Source organism: Camellia sinensis, chromosome 2, assembly GCF_055761805.1.
Source record: "Camellia sinensis isolate YWXY chromosome 2, ASM5576180v1, whole genome shotgun sequence".
NCBI lineage: Eukaryota > Viridiplantae > Streptophyta > Magnoliopsida > Ericales > Theaceae > Camellia > Camellia sinensis.
The window spans coordinates 76,629,234-76,648,935 of NC_138962.1; the positions used below are offsets into that span (position 1 = coordinate 76,629,234).

General features: G+C 33.0%; 2 protein-coding genes across 5 annotated transcripts; one reads left to right on the forward strand and one right to left on the reverse strand.

The window, feature by feature from the left end:
* The first annotated feature begins 4,095 nt into the window (after positions 1 to 4,095).
* LOC114287520 (xyloglucan endotransglucosylase/hydrolase protein 2-like) lies at positions 4,096 to 6,428 on the forward strand. Its single transcript, XM_028230902.2, has 3 exons — positions 4,096 to 4,367; positions 4,827 to 5,017; positions 6,065 to 6,428. Exons 1-3 carry the CDS (start codon positions 4,143 to 4,145, stop codon positions 6,426 to 6,428), a joined length of 780 nt encoding a protein of 259 aa, XP_028086703.2. The 5' UTR covers positions 4,096 to 4,142.
* Positions 6,429 to 7,304: 876 nt separating this feature from the next.
* On the reverse strand, positions 7,305 to 19,209 carry LOC114287514 (topless-related protein 3). 4 transcript variants are annotated; one of them, XM_028230891.2, is made up of 25 exons: positions 18,793 to 19,209; positions 17,732 to 17,911; positions 17,524 to 17,637; positions 16,879 to 17,037; positions 16,193 to 16,367; positions 15,945 to 16,080; positions 14,988 to 15,103; positions 14,727 to 14,862; positions 14,490 to 14,599; positions 13,973 to 14,051; positions 13,810 to 13,883; positions 13,634 to 13,729; positions 13,444 to 13,536; positions 12,628 to 12,755; positions 12,183 to 12,417; positions 11,926 to 12,093; positions 11,739 to 11,825; positions 10,487 to 10,639; positions 10,287 to 10,397; positions 10,010 to 10,189; positions 9,795 to 9,923; positions 9,608 to 9,703; positions 8,969 to 9,151; positions 8,715 to 8,890; positions 7,305 to 7,844 (listed from the first exon to the last, which is right to left on the reverse strand). In XM_028230891.2, the coding sequence occupies exons 1-25, from the start codon at positions 18,870 to 18,872 to the stop codon at positions 7,628 to 7,630; spliced, it is 3,411 nt and encodes a 1,136-aa protein (XP_028086692.2). In that variant the 5' UTR covers positions 18,873 to 19,209; the 3' UTR covers positions 7,305 to 7,627. The 4 variants fall into 4 exon arrangements, with proteins under 4 accessions (XP_028086692.2, XP_082770996.1, XP_028086693.2 ...); XM_082914870.1 differs by having other exon boundaries at positions 14,988 to 15,070; positions 18,793 to 19,198; XM_028230892.2 differs by having other exon boundaries at positions 11,739 to 11,846; positions 14,988 to 15,070; positions 18,793 to 19,198.
* Positions 19,210 to 19,702: the final 493 nt, after the last annotated feature.

The window sequence follows — 19,702 nt, forward strand, 5'->3', positions numbered from 1 at the left end:
AAAAGAAAAAAGTCAGAGAGAGAAACGGGAAAATAGAAAATTTACATGTAGGATATTTTTTAGAAAATATATCTCGGGCGTTGTTTTATAATTTGAATAGATTCGAACCGTCCAAATGTCCTAGTAGGACAAATGTGTATAGGATAAATTCAAAAACCATCCTGCTTTATTATAGAGATGTTGAAAATTCATATGAGGTTTAAATTTATGAAGTCTATCAAGTATTCAATATATTTAAAAATAATAATTAATTGTTCAAATTAATTTAATTTGTGGAGTATAAAATTAATTAATCTAATCTCCACTACGCACAGTAAAATCTAACTTTGAATGCTGAGATCGTAGATTTTTTCATATAATATGCATAAAAATAAGCAAACAAAAAGGAGAAAATTTTAAAAATAAACAAATAGAGAAAAAAATAAACAAGGAAGAAAATAAAAAAAAAATAAAAAGAAAAGAGAAAGGAAAGTGGGATCATAGAAAGACGGGTGAGAAAAGGAAAAAGTTAGAGAGACAAACGGGAAAATAGAAAATGTACATGTAAAACATTGTTTGGAAAAATATATCTCAACCGTTGTTTTATAATTTAAACAATCTAAGCCATCCAAATGTCCTAGTAGGACAAAAATATGTTGAAGATTCAAAAATCATCCTGCTTTATTATATAGATGTTGAAAATTCATATGAGGTCTAAATTTATAAAGTCCATCAGGTATTCAATATATTTAAAAATAATAATTAATTATTCAAATTAATTTAATTTGTGGACTATAAAATTCATTAATCTAATTTCCACTGCACACAGTAAAATCTGGTTCCTAATTCTAGGATCGCAGATTTTTCCATATAATATGAATAAAAATAAGTGAACAAAAAGAGAAAATTTTAAAAAATAAATAAATAGAGAGAAAAATAATAATGGGAGAAAATTAAAAAAATAAAAATAAAAGAGAGAAAAGTGGGATCATGGGAGGTTGGGTGAGAAAAGGAAAAAGTAAGAGAGAAGCAGGAAAACAGAAAGGAAAAAGATTGAGGCCTCAAATTTTTGGCTCAAATTTGGCTCGAATTTCCTTTTTTTTTTTTTTTTTTTTTTTTTGCTGGGTTGATGCTTTGCTTGTTATTATTATTATTATTTTTATTTATTTTTTTTGGTAATGTATAAGGGTTGATGCTTTGCTTGTTATTATTATTATTATTTTTATTTATTTTTTTTGGTAATGTATAAGCCCAGAAAAAAAAAAAAAAAATTGCATTTGAGGCAATTTCGAGGCCTCAATCACAGCTCAAACAGAAAATGCACATGTAGGACATTGTTTAGAAAATATATCTCAGCTATTATTTTATAATTTGAACAATCTAAACCATCCAAATGTCCTAGTAGGACAAAAATATGTTGAAGATTCAAAAACCGTCCTGCTTTATTATATAGACTAGCGTATGCTCGTACCTGAAGGCACGGTATAAATAATATTAGGATTATAATATAATTGTAATCCCAATACTATTTAAATTTATTATTTTATTTGATAAATTCACAAATTTATTGCAAAATTTTGGAGTTCTTATAAAACTCCTCACGAAAACTCGTTTTTACTTATACAATATATAGCTAGATAGATAGATGTGCCTGGCATACATACAACTTCTATGGGCATGCATACAATAATGTTTTTGCTTATATAATTATATGGAAATTTTATGTATGCCCGTAATGTCCTAGTATATTACGGACTTACATACATTATATGGAAATATGTGTAAAATATATTGAACAAAAAGGAGAAAATAAAAAAATAAACAAATAGAGAGAAAAATAAAAATGGGAGAAAATAAAAAAATAAAAATAAAAGAGGGAGAAATGTGGGATCATGGGTGAGAAAAAAAAAAAGGTAAGAAAGAGAAGCAGGAAAATAGAAAATGTACATGTAGGACATTTATGAAAAATATATCTCAACCATTATTTTATAATTTAAACAGATCTGAACCGTCCAAATGTCATAGTAGGATAAATGTGTGTATAATAAATTCAAAAACCATCCTGCTTTATTATATAGATTGTTCAAATTAATTTAATTTGTGGACTGTAAAATTTATTAATTTAATTTCCACTACACACAGTAAAATCTGGCTCTTAATTCTGGGATCGCAGACTTTTCCATATAATATGAATAAAAATAAGTGAACAAAAATGAAAAAATTTTAAAAATAAGCAAATAGAGAGAAAAATAATAATGGGAGAAAATAAAAAAATAAAAATAAAAAAGAGAGGAAAGTGGGATCATGGAAGGATGGGTGAGAAAAGGAAAAAGTAAGAGAGAGAAGTGAGAAAATAGAAAATGTATATGTAGGACATTGTTTAGAAAATATAGCTCCGCCGTTGTTTTATAATTTGAACAATCTGAGCCATCCAAATCTCCTAGTAGGACAAAAAATATGTTGAAGATTCAAAAACCGTCCTACTTTATTATATAGATATTTATTATATAATAATATTTATATTTGTAAATATACAGATGTTATTTAATTATTAATTTCAAATTTTTAATTTGTGATCAATAATGGAATATAAGGCTAGTATGCAATTAACATGATTGCTACAATGACCCAAATGATGAGGTGGAAATGTGGAGCTAATGAAAATAGTGAAACAACTAGAAGACGTAATGAGAGGGTCATTTCATTTATATATTAATAAAGCTTAAATAGATGTGACCTCCAAACTTGTTCTAGATCCTCACCATTACTGCACATTATGATTGATAAAAATTTACATCAATATGTCCTTATTTTTTAATTTAAAAATTATTAAAGAGAATATTATAAAGTGTTAATTTTGAATTTGAATGATGCGTTACAAGCATATAAAATAAAATGAAAATTTGGATATGTAATATAGAGTATCTCAACCCATTTATTTTCTATTTAAATCATCGTATAATTTTTTTTGGAGTTCAAATGAATAAAAACTAAAAAGTAATCTCTTAAACCCTAAGATAGCGTTTGGTTTATTAGAATGAAACGGAATGAAATGATCATTCCATTAGTATATTCATTCTCATATTTGGTTAGGCTAAAAAAATAATAACAAATACGTTGCAAATGGAATAATCTTTCACCATTTTAAGGAAATGATAATTTCATAGGAAAACTTCAGAAATCACCATTCTATCCCATTTTCTCTCATTCCAAGAAACTAAATAAATCATAGATTATTTGAGTGACGAATTAAACTGTGATAAGTGCCTTAAAAAATGTATGCTCTAAATTTGAATTCTATGAAACAATTGATCCCTTGGAGACTTATGACTTTGATATGCGTTTGACGGAATGACTACATATACCTAAGAGATTAGTAATAAACCTCTAAATATCCTTCTTACCAAAAAAAATTTAGACATTTCATAGTTTCCTCATTTATTTTTGAAAGCTGTCAATTAGGTTTGAAAGGTGGATTTGTACAGACTTTTCAATTCAAATTTCCTGTGCCTCCTATACTCACACAAATATATATATATATATATATATACATCTCCACACCATAATACAACTAGGATTGCTCAAGGTTTTGTAAGACTTTCAATGGGCTATAGTGTGTCAAATCTGTTGTCTTATTTCTCTATAATTGCATGGCTATCATCAAATGGTACCGCTGATGTTCCATTTGATGAAAACTACTATGTTACATGGGCAAATAACCATGCCTCAATTCTTGACCAAGGAAGAGAAGTCCAACTCTCTCTGGACCAGTCTTCTGGTTTTTTTCCCTCTCTTTCTTAAATGTGTGTTGTTTGCTGTGGTGTGTGCATGCAAAGACTACCTACCTATATATCTATCTAATTTAATTATTGTTATTTGATTTGATCAAAATATCACAACATTGCCTTGAGGAAATGAATATGTCTAGCTTCTCAACCAAGGAAGAGAGACAATTTACGTCTGTTTATCTTTGAATTCCTCTTAAAAAAGCATAATACAATGCATAAGACGCTGTTAATTACAAGATCTAAAGAGAGTCAAATGTACGCAGCCTTACTCTGCATATAGAAAGACTATGTCTGTATATAATCCCTTTTTCTTAATATACATTTGGGCATATGTTTGCAAATCATTAAATCTATGTATGTGTTTTGTGTGTGTTTATGTACGTATACAAGAAACTTAGTAAGATACTTGGATTTAAAATGAATACTTCTTCTTCTTCTTGTTTTTTCTTTATTTTTATTATTTTTAATTTTTTGTTTGTTTGTTTGTATTGCACCATAGGGGCTGGATTTGTTTCAAAGCAAAGCTATATTTCTGGGTTTTTTCATATGATGGTGAAGTTACCGGATAAGGATTCCACCGGAGTCATTACGACTTTCTATGTAAAGATCATTCACTTTTGTTCATCAAATTTGATGTCTTATTGTTTGCTTAATAATTTCTCCAATTGTTCATCACATATTTTATTAAATTTGAGTAAAAATTTGTTCTGACACGATATATTCTAACATTTTCATCAAATCTAACCGGTCGACTGTCTAGAGTAAATTTTATCAAATTCATCCTAAAAACGGTTGTCCGAGAGGACATTCGGGTGGACGTCCAGGCCAATAGTCACCTACAAATTTGATGAAAGGATAAACTCTCCCTATGTTTGATGAAAAAAGTACCACTTCCTTCATTTAAACCAAACTGATGAAACGGTTGGAGTACCGTTTTCATCAATTTTTTATTAAATTTAAATTTAATGAAAGATTTGATGAAGAATTAGAGATGGTTTTAGTGATTGTATTAATTGTTTTTTGTGTTATTTTTTTTTTTAAATGTGGAAAAAATGACAGTTGAATTCAACATCGGGGGCTCATTCGGAGCTTGACATTGAGTTCTTGGGTGGGAGAGGCAGGCCTTACGTATTGCAAACAAATGTGTTTGCAAATGCAACAGGAAACAGAGAACAAAGGATTCACCTTTGGTTTGATCCCCTTTCTGATTTTCATGACTATCAAATTCTTTGGAACCAACATCAAATAGTGTATGAACTCTCTCTATCACTCTCTCTCTCATATACAGACACCTCTTTGCTAATATCGAATTGTGATCCTCTCCATTCTAAAATTATAATCGAAGATCTTCATTACATTATTTAAGAGTTTGTAATTGTTCTTTCTAAATTTAAAATAGTGATAAATTCTTATGCTTATTTCACAACGTTTAAATAATATAATAAAGAAGATCTCAGTCTATCATACTTTTGAGTACAGTAGCCTCTTTAATAATTGATACTTGTAATAATTAATACTTGTGGGAGAATAAAATTACTACTTAATAACTAATATTAAGTACATGCTTGGTTATGTTTTTATTTTTTATTTTGAATTACTGATTTCATTTTTTGGAAAAACTTTTTATACGATTTTTTTTTTTAAAAAAAAAACTTACTTTTTTTAGGAAATATCAAAAAGTTGTTTTTGAATTTTAGTAAAGTATTTTCACAAAAATAAATAAATAAATAGAATGAGTAAAAAAATGAGTGTTTGCAAACTTATCATTGTTTTTATTTTTTGAAAATAAGAAAGATCAAAATGAAGAAAGCGAAATACAACCAAACAGGCCCTAAGTTTCTCTATGAATCTCAATGATGAGTTTTTTTATTTTATTTTATACTTGTACATATAGGCATGCTCATTTTTGAAGAGAATGGACTTTGTTTGCGTAAAATATGCATTACGTGTCATATTAAAGCTTCTAATCCCAGTTATTTAAAATAAAAAATAAATAAAAAATAAAATAAAAAAACAAAGAGCTATTAATCCATTGTTCACTACTAGTAATAATTCATATAAAACACATATGCTTGTTTGAGTGTATTTTTCTATTCGAATAATCTTACAAGAGGATTTTCAAAACAAAGAATGTTTAACTCTTAAATAATAGAATTATTTTTCTCAAAAAAATATTAACTAGTAGAGATTATTAAATTATTAAATATTAATTACAGCCTAGGAGTTCAACTCTTGCCACCATTAGCTAGATATATAAATTGTATTTGGAATCCTAAAACAACAAATGATATTGACAGGTTTTTTGTGGACAATATCCCAATAAGAGTGTTCAAGAACAACATAAAGATTGGAGTCAGTTACCCAACAAACCCTATGCAAATTGTGGGTAGCATATGGCAATCTGATTGGGCAGCTGGAGCTGGAAACAAAATCAATTGGACTCAAGCACCCTTTGAAGCCCACTATAGAGGGTTTGACATTCAAGCTTGCAATTCTCAACAATGCAACAATTCTTGGTGGAATCAAGACAAGTATTGGGAACTAAGTCCTGATCAATTAAAGGCATACCAACATGTTAGGGCCAAGTACTTGTATTATGACTACTGTTCAGACAAGCCAAGGTATCCTAATCCACCCCCAGAGTGCCCAAGTAACTCCTAGAATAGTTTGGAGTTCATTAATATTTGTCATGAGTGACTTTTTTTTGTGGAAAAGATGCTCTATTCATTACTATTTGTTAGTTCAATTTAATGTTTGATTAGTAGTTTCTTAAAGTCATTAGTGAATGTTAAAAGTCACAGAAAAGTTACATATACTTGCTTGTTGTTTTTCGGAAAGGATGGTTTTAATAATTATTATTACAAGTTCATCTTTGATTAATAGTTTCTTAGACCCGTTTGTTTTCAGAGATAGAATGAAAGAGATTTATAGTGGGAGAATTTATAGTGAGGGAATTGTTAATAAATGGATTAGTAGTGACAAGATTAAGTAAAATTGTATTTGTTTAGATGATAATTGTTAGTGTAAGAATTGTTAAATTATTTTTATATAAAATAATAAAACAAATAAAAAAATATAAAAAATTAAACATTAATGTTTTAAAAAAAAATTCTCAATATGTAAAAAATAAAAAATTCTTATCCCCCTCACTATTTTTCTAATATCACCTCCACCTCCTCCATCCCAATCCCCTTTCCAACCTCCATCTTAATCCCCTCCTCCATCCTGATCCATTTCCTAACTCTACAAACAAACACTACAAATAACCCCACCTCCATCCTAATCCCCTCCCATCCATTACACCCCAAAACAAACAGGGCCTTGAGTTCATCAGTAAATTAGAAAGTCTGCAAACAGACAGAGAAGCAATAGAACAGGCAAGGACGGATGTGGGTGAAATCGTATAATTTGGCTTGTTTCAAGCACAATATACACAAATAACACGTCAAATTTCATATATCCGAAAGATGAAAAGCATATATGTGTTGGATCATTACGACCATTGCATTTTTAGTGATTGCGAGAAACAAGTCAATATCATGATGAAGTTCTTTCATAGTATCATTTCTTCTCCACCATTATCACAGAAAAACTAAAGCAATGTTAAAATGTCACTCCCAAAACAGGCATTTACCTGAAGGGAGGGAAAAAATTTACATACAAACTGATTTTAAAAACAAAGGGTGCTGAAAGAAACAATTAATATTAGTCGAGCTAACTAAAGCATGCAATACTTTACCTAACTAAACACCAACTCCAAGTCATACATTTGATAAGGGGACACGAGGGAGGACTAACCTAAAATCTACAATGGTAAAATACAGGTGGGTATGGTATGCAGATCTTAAATACAAGAAATTTCACCGTTGAACCTGATCGGGTGTGTGATTGCTTGTGGTGGACGACGATGCTGGCCTACCATTTAGCATCCCGTTATCAACAGGTGGAGCAAGTCCCCACTTGCCCTCTGATTCCAAGGGTTCCATAACTTTAACAGACCCATCTGTCAACCCAATAGCAAATTGGTTGGGCTCCTGCGGGTGCGCTGCAACAACATATGGATACATGGCTTGGCTTCTGCAACATATCCCATCGGAGGGTTCAGTATTGCATCAGATCAACAATGCTAAAAGCTTGTAACTTTTAAGAATCAAATCTAGAATGAATACGTACGAGACAGAAGATAAAGAACAATAGGGATAGATTTTTCTGGGTTCCATGCAGTTAAGGGATAAAGACCGACCTTTAGGAGTGATTCCTAGAACTTTCTTCTTCTTCCTTTGTTGAATTCTATATATTTTAACAGCACAACCACACTTCTCTCTTTCTTTTCCTTTTTCGATTAGTAACCAGATTTGTTCCTCTTCAATTTTTACATCCTATTCTCCAAGCTTAAACCTTCACATCCTAATTCCCTTACACTAGATCACATAAAACAGTCTAAAAGCAATATATATATAATGTTTCAGGTTTTGTTCACTGCACCTAGAACATCCCCAAATTTCATTCCCTTTCCCTATATAATTTACCCCAAAAGCCTACCCTTTTGTTACCCCGTACAAACCCTCTATGTTTTATTAGCCATTCCACCATAAAACCCAATTAAACTAAGTCCCAAAAGCCTAGGGTCTTCAGCTGCATATATTAATTTTGGGTTCACTAGTAGTAAGAGAGTAGCCCCCTACCTGTCCTACATCACTTCACTATTAAGACAACTTCGACACAAAGTTTACTTTACCAAAAAATAAAATAAAATAAAATAAAAAAATTAAGACACTAGGACTTGTATGAAGAGAAAAAAAATGGGCACTAGGGTAATTAAGCTTATTTGAGAGTTTGGAATGGCCGGACACGTGATCTAACACCTTTAAAAACCCACTTTGCCCCATTTATAAATTTCACATCTTCATGAAAGTAAAAGTTCAGGAACAGGCCCTGATGCCTTACCCATTTAACACTGCTGGGGGCAAGTATACAGATGGGCCAATACGGCATCTAAGTCTCAAGCTATCTGCATCAAATACCCCAACATTACCATCACAGAAGGAAGTAAAAACTAGTTGACTGTTGCAAGAGTATGCTGCATAGGAAATAGGTGCTGGGAGGACATCTTGCGGGACCCACTGCAAGAAAAAATACCATCATAAGTTTAAAATTGTTATAGGCTATCTCAATACCAGTTACTTAGGTTTACTTTCTACCTGACGAATACGATCCATCTTGGAAGCATCATATATTGCTAACTGTGTTTCATGGGATACCAGCAAGCGGATCTGATCAGAGTGAAACAGCACTCGAGTGTCACCATTAGGAGCCTTCCCAGCAGGCAGTTGTATTGGAACTGATTTCCTCTTTTCCCATGTATCAATGCTCCAAATACAAAGCTGCAAATAAGGTTGCTATATTAGTACAAGTTCAGCCAGAATAGTCTTAAAACCATGAATGCCCAGTGCCGGCCCCTAATGGGCAGGAAAAGAGGAAAAACAAGGATGTGACAAGCTGATTGAGATTGAGAAATCTATGGATAAAATAAGGTAACAATTCTAGATAATGTAGGTTTCCCTGTGTTTCAGGTTTTACATAAGATCAACTTGTATGTCCATGTGCTGAGTCAAGTTCAAATTCTTTGTCCTTCAAAGCAGATACTGTATTTAGAAAAAGCAACAGTACAGAGAAGGCTGCTTTTCCAAGTGATGATAGTTGAATGACAAGGCATTACATGTTTACCATTTACTCTGCACCCCCAACAAAAAACCTTCTCATACAATTTAAAATAAAAAAAAATAAAACATTACGGGGAAAAAAGAAAAGAAAAACGAAAAACATGAAGTGCAAATTACCTGAGCATCAGCTCCTGATGAAACCAATATATTAAGATTGGTGGAGAAAGCTAAGCCAGTTATGCGCTTTTGGTGACCTTTCAGTTTTGATTTTACCTATAGAAGGCAAAGTATATCACATCGATTATAATTATGTAAGCAGTAAGAATATATGGCGGCACTCAAATAATGATAGGAAGCAAATTACCTCATCCACCCTAACATTGTATATGTGGATAGTGGAATCTTCCATTCCAATGGCTAAGATGTTGTTATCTTGAGGATGAAATGCCAAGAAGGTTGAAGCAGGCGGAGGTGGCATAAACGTTGTCATTACCTACATTTCAAAATAAATCCCATATTTAATCCTTTCATACTTCAAGTCTTTGATGAAACGAGCAACCAATTCATGCAGAGACATACCTTGAATGTCATCATATTGAATAGCGAAACCTTTCCACCACAAGCAGACATTACATAAGAGTCATTCTTTGATAGTGCTATGCATGGCACTGCTTCCTCAAGGTTGACACCTGTGACATCATTTGTCATAAGAAGACCACTGTTTGGTTGCCATTGTTGTGGAACAACATTGGCAGTGGCCTTTAAACCCTCACTGACTTCAGAAACTTCTTCTTCAGAATACCCACAAATTAAAAAAAGGAAACAGGAAAACATGCAAGTACCAACTTTTTATTACCTTTCCATTTGGATTTTGTTCACTGCGGACCCACTTCCACAACTTCTGAATACCATTAGATCCAAGTGCTAAAACACCAACACCAGAATTTGTATAGAGTAGTCGAGCAACCTGGGTGTATATGTGTCCGTCAAGCATCATTTGGTAGATTAATATTATTATTGCCACAACAATAAGAAGTAAAAATTACTTAGACATACCTTGTTGGCTGCATCTGTGCTGTCTGGCATGGCAACCAGCCGGCATTGAGCAGGGTCTATGATTTCAGTCAATTGCCAGGGTTGTTTGTTTTTTTCAGTAACGTCATCCAAAGTTCTTGGTTTTTCCATGCTTCTAGCCATATCAACTCCATTCTAGAGGGAAAAGAAATCAACATAAAATCAGTTCCTTGCCAGCTAGGAACTTCCTATGCTGTTGCAGTATATCTTTCCAGAATAAACAAACATGACATTGTACATTATATAAATTAAAAAAAAACAAAAACAAAAACAAAAACAAAAACAATAGGAGAACTACATGCAGGTTGGAGAAGGGGAAAAAAATCTATCAAGATATGGGGGGTGCAAGTGTGTCTGTAGTGAAATGCAAATGAAAGGCTGCAGGTTGCAAGTGTTGGAAAATTTTCCCCTTCTCCCACCTACATGTAGTTCTCCCAAAAACAAAAACAAAAATAAAAATCTTAGTCATTCTTAGAATCACTCTATTTTGGTCATTATTTAAGTTCAACTCCATGAGAACATGCTCATCATCTGACAAACGTATTTACAATTAAATAAGAGTTTCAACCAAAACGCTTTGAACATACTGTTGAATCGGAGATTGAATCGGAAATTGAGTGAATGCTCAATTCAAATTGTGATTCACTACAATTCATTGTGATCCAGTTCTGTTTTTGTTTTTGTTTGGATAATGCATGAAACAATGTTTTTTTCACCTAGAGAGAGAGAGAGCAACTAGTTATATTAATATAAGTGGATATATATATACATATATTTTAGTTATACTAACATTTATTTCATTTTATATACTATGCCTGTAATGTACATTCATATACACACATATATGAAATTATATATTATATTAAGTATGATTTGCGACTAGATATGATTTACTATTCGCTATTTTAGCAAATTGATTCACAATTCCATTCATGATTTGAAAACAATGAGCATGCCCCTCTTAAGCATCTGCTGTACACTGACTGGAACATAGTATGCTGAACTAGGGAACTAGAGGTGACTCACACCTTAAACCAGGTGGTAGCAGAAAACGAGAACTCAAAACTACAGTATTAAAGAATTTAAACAGTGTCTGATTCTAACATACAAACCTCAAGTCTGATCCATCAGTACACAGTTCTGCTGAATCAAAAATTTGGCATACAATGGGGGAGGGAGAAACAAAAGAAAATGATCCTGACAGTTATTGGTAGAAAAGGTATAGATTACATACAAGAACAGGAGAAGGCCTGACCGGAGAGCTTCTTTCTACTTTACAGTTGACTGAACTAACATTTGCAACAGCAGATGAGCCAGAAACCTGATCAATGAACACAACAGTCTATAAAGATCGTGATTCGTAATCATTTAAATTTTTACCAAAATAAAAAATAAAATAAAAAGCAAGAGCATGGATGGACCTTAATTGCAGCAGGTTCAATGGGTGATCTTAATGCTTCAAAAGACGAGGCTTCAACGGCTCTTATCGAACTAAGACCAGCAGCAGTAGCAAGTATCTTGATTCCATTGTCAGCTGTAGTAACAGCAAGAAGATTCCCTTCCTTGTTGAATCTCAAGCGTGGAAGACTCTAAGGTGAAAATGTGATGATGTAAGAGACAAATTCAAACAAGCTGGGTGTTTCCCCTAACAACTACAAAGTTAACACATAATACTGACCGGAAGTCCACCCTCCGCATCCGTACTAGTAAGAACGTTGACAGTGTCCATTTCCCAAAACTTTATCTGGTTATCTTCACCCACAGCCAAAAAGTGATTTTGAGTTGTGTCAAACTGCACAACACCATTTGATTTCTTTCTGAACCCAGAGTACGTCCTCTTTATTGCTCCTTCACTTTCATTCCATTCAACCAGAAAAGAGTCCCCATCTTTACTTGTTCCACAAGAGAATAATCTGAAAGAAAGGATGAGGAACGAAGAGACTGAAAGATTAGAAGGACCTCATTTGACCAGCTGAATCTCATCAAGGACATTCAAAAATACGAGAAAAATAAAAATAAATAAATAGAAGGGAAGAATGAGGATTCAAGAAAACAATCGTTGAGCTAAATGTACAACGACCTATATATCAAATTTTTTTTTTTTTTAATTTCAGTAATCTTACCTACTTCCATCAGCACTGTAAAGCATAGTAGTACACCAGTGCCCAGGAGCATCATAGTCAACTCTAGATCCCATATTGTCATACAGCCAGGCCTTAATTTTCCCATCAATAGCAGTTGAGAATATGAACTGCAAATGTACGAGTAGAAGCATCGTGTCACCAAAACATGTTTTCCAGTAGGAAATGAACTTCCTCAAAAGTCCATCTTTAATAACAATAAAGTCACGGTGTTTCCACCATATACATATCTATATATATTCTTTCTTTTTTTTGACAAGAAACCCCTCCAAGGTAGGGCCAACAACTTAAGTAAAATTAAAGTACTATTTCAAAGAACATTTGGTATGCGATATAGTCTTTTGGTTATAGCCACGAGAAAAACAACTGGTTTTTTTTTTTTTTTTTCAAACAAGAAACCTCCATTCAATTGTTTTTCTCACCGCTATAACCAAAAGAATATCGCATACCAAATGTTCTTTGAAATAGTATTTCAATTTTACTTCACAGTTCACAATCTACTCAAAGAAGGAAAACTACTAGTCCACTAATAAATAGATCTTTGCACCTTCTGTGATTTTTTCCAAATAGGATCAACCAAATGAATGGTGTCATTATTGTTGTTAAGATGCTTTGGTCATTTAACGAAGAAAGGCTAAGGGTACCAAAAGTAGTAGCAAAAATGGAAGAAGAAAGATCAGTCAACTCAATTCATCCAAAGTAAAATTTAAACTACAACTTCAAACATATTTTCACAAAAATCAATTAGCAAATAAACAAGTTGCTAACTAATGAAGTAGTTCCCTTTATCTTAGATACCTGAATATTCTCTTTCTGATGAGGACATACAGAATATACAGGTGCTTCATGCCCTTCAAAGTTAAAAAGCTTTCGGCCATTTAAATCCCAAACCTGTTCCAATTATTTCCATCAGTGAAGAATACATAAACAAACAAACCAATAAAAAAATAATAATAATATATCTACATAGACTACATTTATCTCACACCTTTATCATCTTATCATCGCCGCAGGTTACCACACATAGTTGTTTGTTTGGATGAGCAAAAGCCAAGTCATTCACTTGACCAGCATGGGCTTCAATCTGTAAACACAAAGGGATGCATGTCAAGTAGCACTTAAAGATTTTTATTCATTGGACAGGCAGCAATCTCCCAAGCTCACCTCCACATGCTGACGTAAATCATTTGACCCAGTGGAGGCATACAAATGGATCAAATACTTTGTAAAGGCTACCCCTGCAGTATGAAAAAAACAATAAATAAATTAAATAGATAAATTATCACACGCACATTCTGAAATCTCACAGATGTTAAAGTTGACGTACCCATAAAATTTCCATCTGGACTCCACATAACACGAGTAACAGATTGTGACAGCTTGCTCCCTTCTTTAACATAGGTAGCCTGCTTGCACCATTAATTGTTAGCCTCCACAAAATAAATAAATAAATAAATAATAAAAAATGGTACAGTTTCAACTATGAAAGCAAGACACTGGATGGCGCATCCAACACACAAAGATCAGGGTTCTTGCATGTTCGCATCAATTGGAGACTTCTTTTCCAAATTATCACTTTGATCTCAACATTCCAAATGGGAATTTTAAAAAAAATTAATATTTGACAACAGCTAGTTGAAGATTAGTATTATAAATGTCCCCAAATCAAGCAAGAAATAATCTGGTCACAATTAATTTATACATGCTGTTTACAACCTACATAGATATCTCATATCATATGTATATATCACATCATAGACAAGCAACGAGATTTTTTTTTTTATTTTTATTTAAAGAAAAGGGAAGTAATAAAAATGAAGCACCACAAAGAGATGAAAAGGAACCTGAAGCGGCATAGAACAATTTGCCATCTCCCATATCTTGAATGGCTTTGAAACCAATTTATCTCGCATCCCCACTTCCCAGAGCGTTATTTCACCAGTAGCAGAACCAACTGTTTAAAAGAGAATTTACGTCAAATAAAGGAAAGAAAAGGAAGAACTCGTGTATTTATTTAGCAGGAGCTCAACCATTGAAATCATAGGTGGTATGTTCAAATCATTGATCAAAGACCATCATACCAAGAAGCAATGTGTGATGAGAAGGATGAAAATCCATGCTGGTGACAGCAGATCCTTGATGCATGGTACAAGCTACTGTTCTTGGCAAGTCATCCAAGGACCAAGTGGCATGTTGACGAGATGTTGGATACGTAACCTGGCAAGACGAGCACTATTAGTAATGAATTCATTAGTAAGAGGAACGCCTAGGAAATAGTTAGCACAACGACAAATAGGCATCGCAAACAAAAGCATATAAGGACAGTAACCCTTCAATATTACCTCCTCAACGGATTGTGCTGGCCGCAGACGTTTCATTAATTGTTCATGATCAGTGCTCTGATAATCAACCATACCCAGAGTGGCTGGTGGTGTTATTGGACGTTTCAAGATTGAACCTGTTCAAAAATAAGTGAATCACTTCAAAAAAATAGTCACTGAGATATGCATAAGCAAAAGTTGACAGCAAGGATCAAATATAGAGGATGAAAGGTCATGCAATCAAGTGAATATCTCCTATGCTGCCACCTGTTGCAGCAGAGCAAAGTACACAACAAACAGTCCACCAGCATAGCATCTACAATATTCCTATGAGATGCAAGCAAGAAATTATAAGCTTCTCAATAGTTTTTTTCCATGGGATGGGAGTATTCAGGTTGTCTCTATGATTAGAAAACCAAAATAATGAATATCAAAAAACTTTTAAAACCTCTCATCCCACCCAAAAAAAGGAAAGAAAAAACTGAGAAAGAAATAAAATTAACAGTGAGTAAAAAATGTAGGTCTTAACAGTTAAAAGCCGTTAAGAGATTGCACTGCTTTTTGCAAATGTTACATAGCATCTAAATATTCCCGTAAGGTGCAAACAATAAATTATAAGCTTCTCAATAGTTCTTTCCATGGGAATATTCAGGTTGCCTCCATGATTAGGAAACCATTGTAATGGATAACAAGACATCTTAACACCTCCCACCCCACCCACCCACCCACCCAAAAAAAACCAGAAAAAATGAAAAAATAAATCAATGAGAAAGAAATTAACAATAAGTAAAAAATTGTAGTTCTTAACAACTAAAATTACAGATAACACTTTTTTCGCAAATGTTGCATAAAAAGGCTTATGAGAAAAGTTCATATAAAAAATTTCCACAAAAGTAAACTCTTTTTTCAGGTACAATAAAAATTTTCAAAATAAAACAAGTACTTTAGTGCCAAGTCCAGTTGAAGTAAAGCTCTGACCTTGATTTGGTGGAACAGGTAAGGAAGATGCAGTAACAACAGCCGCTTGAACGGATGAAGAAGCAGCAGCATTCGCCATCCAACCTGCTAAGGCATTAGCATTAGCATTAGCAGTTGCTGCAGCAGGCGGAAAGGGCTACACACAACAAATGAAAACAAGATATTCATCAGTAAAACTACTAAACAGATGTATGTAATTAGAGAGAAGGGGAGAAGAAATTAAACATCTGAGACAAATGGTATCATACACCATGTGCTCCAAGTGATGGATAAGCAGTAGGCTTTGCAACTCCAGCAGGTGGCAGAGAAACAGGAGTAGGTGCAAGAGCCCCATTTGGAGGTGTGCAAGTATGGTCCGTGAACAAAGTCTTTATGTCTGGGTTTGGCCTAGGATTTTTACAGAGTTGGTGCTGCCAATTCAGACTGGATAGACAACAAAATCAGATTCAGATATCAAACATACCCAGCGAACATCACAATTCTATAGCAGTATCTGTAAGAATGACAAGAAAAATAAACATTGAGCATCCAGGAATTTACCGAGCGCAGGCATAAATAAGCACAAAATAAACGCATGGAAATGAATTTATTGTCAAAAAACGCACAAGAAATGAGTATGCTGAAAGACTGTAAACAAATGGCAAGTAAAAAGATATCAACTCACCAACTGAGAAAATATCACCACTGTTGTAAAGAAAAGTAGATCAGATTTTTAAGAATTTACACGTGAAAACAGTTGGGTAGCAATTAAGTGGACTCAAAATAGCCACCTCAATAGGGTAGCCAACAGAAAGACGGATGCATCAAAAAAGAAAAAGGAAAATTGACTCCAAATTTAAATGAATAATTAATATAACTGACATATAAAAGCACAATAAATAAATTATCAAATAATCGTAATTTGCTTACTCATACATTACGAAACCAACATTACCTTTGATTGATCAGAGTCCGCAATCTTGATGACTTTAAAGTAGGGAAGACAAGCTTTTCGCGGAAAAGAGGATTTGCTTCTATAAGTTTTTTAAGCTCTATCAACATTATGCTACGAGCTGTTTTAGTGTCACCATACTTGGATAGCTGCTCATTTTCCCTGGTATTCGAAGGACAATAATTAATTTCCTAAATAACAGGTTACTTTTCAAATTTCACTTATTTGGCTAAACTAGAAAAAATAAAACTAGGAACAATATTACCCTGAGTGTAGCAAGACTTGAAATCACATGAAATTCTCAAGACTTTAAATGTTTCAAATCAACAATAATAAATGAGGGAGAATATAAAGGCTTCATTTGGTTCTCGAATGTAAAAACTTGACTAGAAATTAAAAATGCAATGTTAAAATGAAGAATTAATACCAACTAAGTCAACCAATTTTGTTAGGCTCAATGAAGTGGGTGGGGCTTTTGTTTTGTCGTTTCCTAAATAATGACAATCTGACGATTCAAAATCTCACTTTATTTTCTTTTCTCGCATCTTCTCATTGACAAAACAGAGGATATGAAAAAATGACTTCCCAGTTTTAAACTTCACCAGCGCATTAATGTACCTTCTATGTAACGACAAAAAAATCATTTACCTGAAATTGGTAAGTGTTAAAAGCTGAGTGATTTCTTTATATAAGTCTTCATTGAATGTCGAGAACACTTTCAAATCATTCACTAATATCTCAACGGCCTTCGCTTTGTCTTGCCTAATAATGTAAACCAAACACATAACGACAATTAACTCTTTCTGAGCAACAACAGTGATATAAAAAATCAGAAACAGACAGAATGCGAACATACTGATCAAGAGCTTCCAGATATTTCTGCTTCCTGATTTCAAAAAATATCTTCATGGAGTATCTGTTATCGTCAACCTTGGTAAATCCGGATAGGTACTTCTCAACTTCATCCCACTCACCAGCTTGTACTTTCTCCTCGAAGTATTTCATATTGAAGAAAAACCCAGACTCTTGTTCAAGCCTACATAACCCACAACCAATTTCAAATGAAAATAATCAGTTTCACAGCTGTGAAAGATGAGAACATCCACATATCTAAATAACGGTACCAGGATATGTATTGTTATATTGAATAACAGTAACGGAAAACCAAAATTCTGTTACGTAACGGCCAATACCATATATAACAACCGATGTTTAAAACCCTTTAAAGCTACAAACTCAATTTTTTTGTTTGTTTACCATTCTAGGTCACACAACAAACAAAACCTCTACTAGATCAGCCTTATAAGCTTAGTCCCAACTGTTCTTCAGAAAAAGGAGATTTTTGGCGTAAGTTCAGAAAGAAAAGAAGAATTTTGTTATGGAAACCAGAGAAACATGGGGAAAAAATAAAAATTCTATTTTTTTTTTCTTCTTCTTTTGCTCTCTTTCCTCCATAACCAAACAAAAATTTCACATATTCATAGATCATAAATTTTAACACATATTAATCTCAGATTTTCAAAAAAAAAAAAAAAAATCAAAAAAAAACCCATTCCTTGGCTCAAGCAACTAATTAACTGAGTTCAGATCAATTTTTTCCTTCTTCCTTTCTCTCAGTTATTTCTAAGAACCTTTCCTTTTACTGACCCTTTTTTTTTTTTTTAATCGCCACAAAAATTTCATAGATTATTCAATAAAACCCCATTCCTAGGCTCATGCAACTAATTAACTGAGTTCAGATCAAATTTTTTCCTTCGTTCAGTTATTCTTAAGACCCAAAATTTTCTTTCATTTTCCCTGAGCTTTCATCACAACAAATCAGAGGTGAGATTTACAACCTCATACACAAATATAGATAAACATAGAGATAGAGATAGAGATAGAGATAGAGATAGAGATAGAGATAGAGAGAATCACCTGTGCACCGACTCCTTAAATTTCTCTTCCTCCAGGAACTGGAGTATGAGAAACACCAATTCTCTGCTGAGCGAGGACATTTGCCCCACCAAAACACTCCAAAATCTCAAATCAAAAGCAAATCAAACCACAAAACACTTGGAGAACACAAACATAAGCGAAAAAAGCAAAGGCCGATTCGAAAACCGACAGATCGAGAGAGATAAAAATCGAGGACGAAGAAGAGGTTGGGGAATTTCTAGGGTTTTTGGCTGAGGAAAGCGTTGGTGAGGAAGGCTGCGGCGATGAGAGAGAGAGAAATGGGGGGGGGTTGTGGGGGGACTGGGTCTCGCTATCTTCGATGCGTTTGGCAGGAGTCTATCTATCTATCTTTCTTTCTTTCTTTATACTGACCTATCAGTGATAAGTGCAGTGGTTATTGATATGATACGCCGTTTTTCTAATAAGTAGTTGTCTGCTTATCGAAAGAGTTGGGTGGTGCGGAATCGAAACCACAAATTCAAATCTGGTGAATATTCGGAGGTAACGTCCAGTCAGTTGTGCATTCAATTCTCTTTTTTTAATAAGTAAATTACAAACGCATATTATATGTCCGAAAATTTTTAATTTCATAACAAATAGATTCTTTTATTAATAATTTATCAAGTTAATTAACAATTTTTAATAATATTAAAATTTTATTTCAATTAATAATTCAAATAATTTTATTATTGTATAGGTGAACAGTTAGAAATTTTATTTTTTTAATTAATTCTGTTAAATAAAAAATTCTGACAATGAAGTATTTACAATTTTTCAAACCACCAGGGTAATTCGTACTTTAAGCAAATGTCAATTAGTGTATTTGTAATTTATCCTTTTAATAAAGAAAAAGTTGTGTTGACAAAACAACATGCATTGACTTTGCCAA

What these genes read in the sequence shown, in the direction of transcription:
- LOC114287520 (XM_028230902.2), top strand. Translation starts at nt 4,143, where the DNA reads ATGTACGTATACAAGAAACTTAGTAAGATACTTGGATTTAAAATGAAT. An exon ending in GAGTCATTACGACTTTCTAT is followed by an intron (nt 4,368 to 4,826) that starts GTAAAGATCATT and finishes AAAAAATGACAG; the next exon opens with TTGAATTCAACATCGGGGGC. An exon ending in TGGAACCAACATCAAATAGT is followed by an intron (nt 5,018 to 6,064) that starts GTATGAACTCTC and finishes TGATATTGACAG; the next exon opens with GTTTTTTGTGGACAATATCC.
- LOC114287514 (XM_028230890.2), bottom strand. Translation starts at nt 18,872, where the DNA reads ATGTCCTCGCTCAGCAGAGAATTGGTGTTTCTCATACTCCAGTTCCTG. An exon ending in GCGATGATAAGATGATAAAG is followed by an intron (nt 13,537 to 13,633) that starts GTGTGAGATAAA and finishes TAATTGGAACAG; the next exon opens with GTTTGGGATTTAAATGGCCG. An exon ending in ATCAGAAAGAGAATATTCAG is followed by an intron (nt 12,756 to 13,443) that starts GTATCTAAGATA and finishes GTACATTTGCAG; the next exon opens with TTCATATTCTCAACTGCTAT.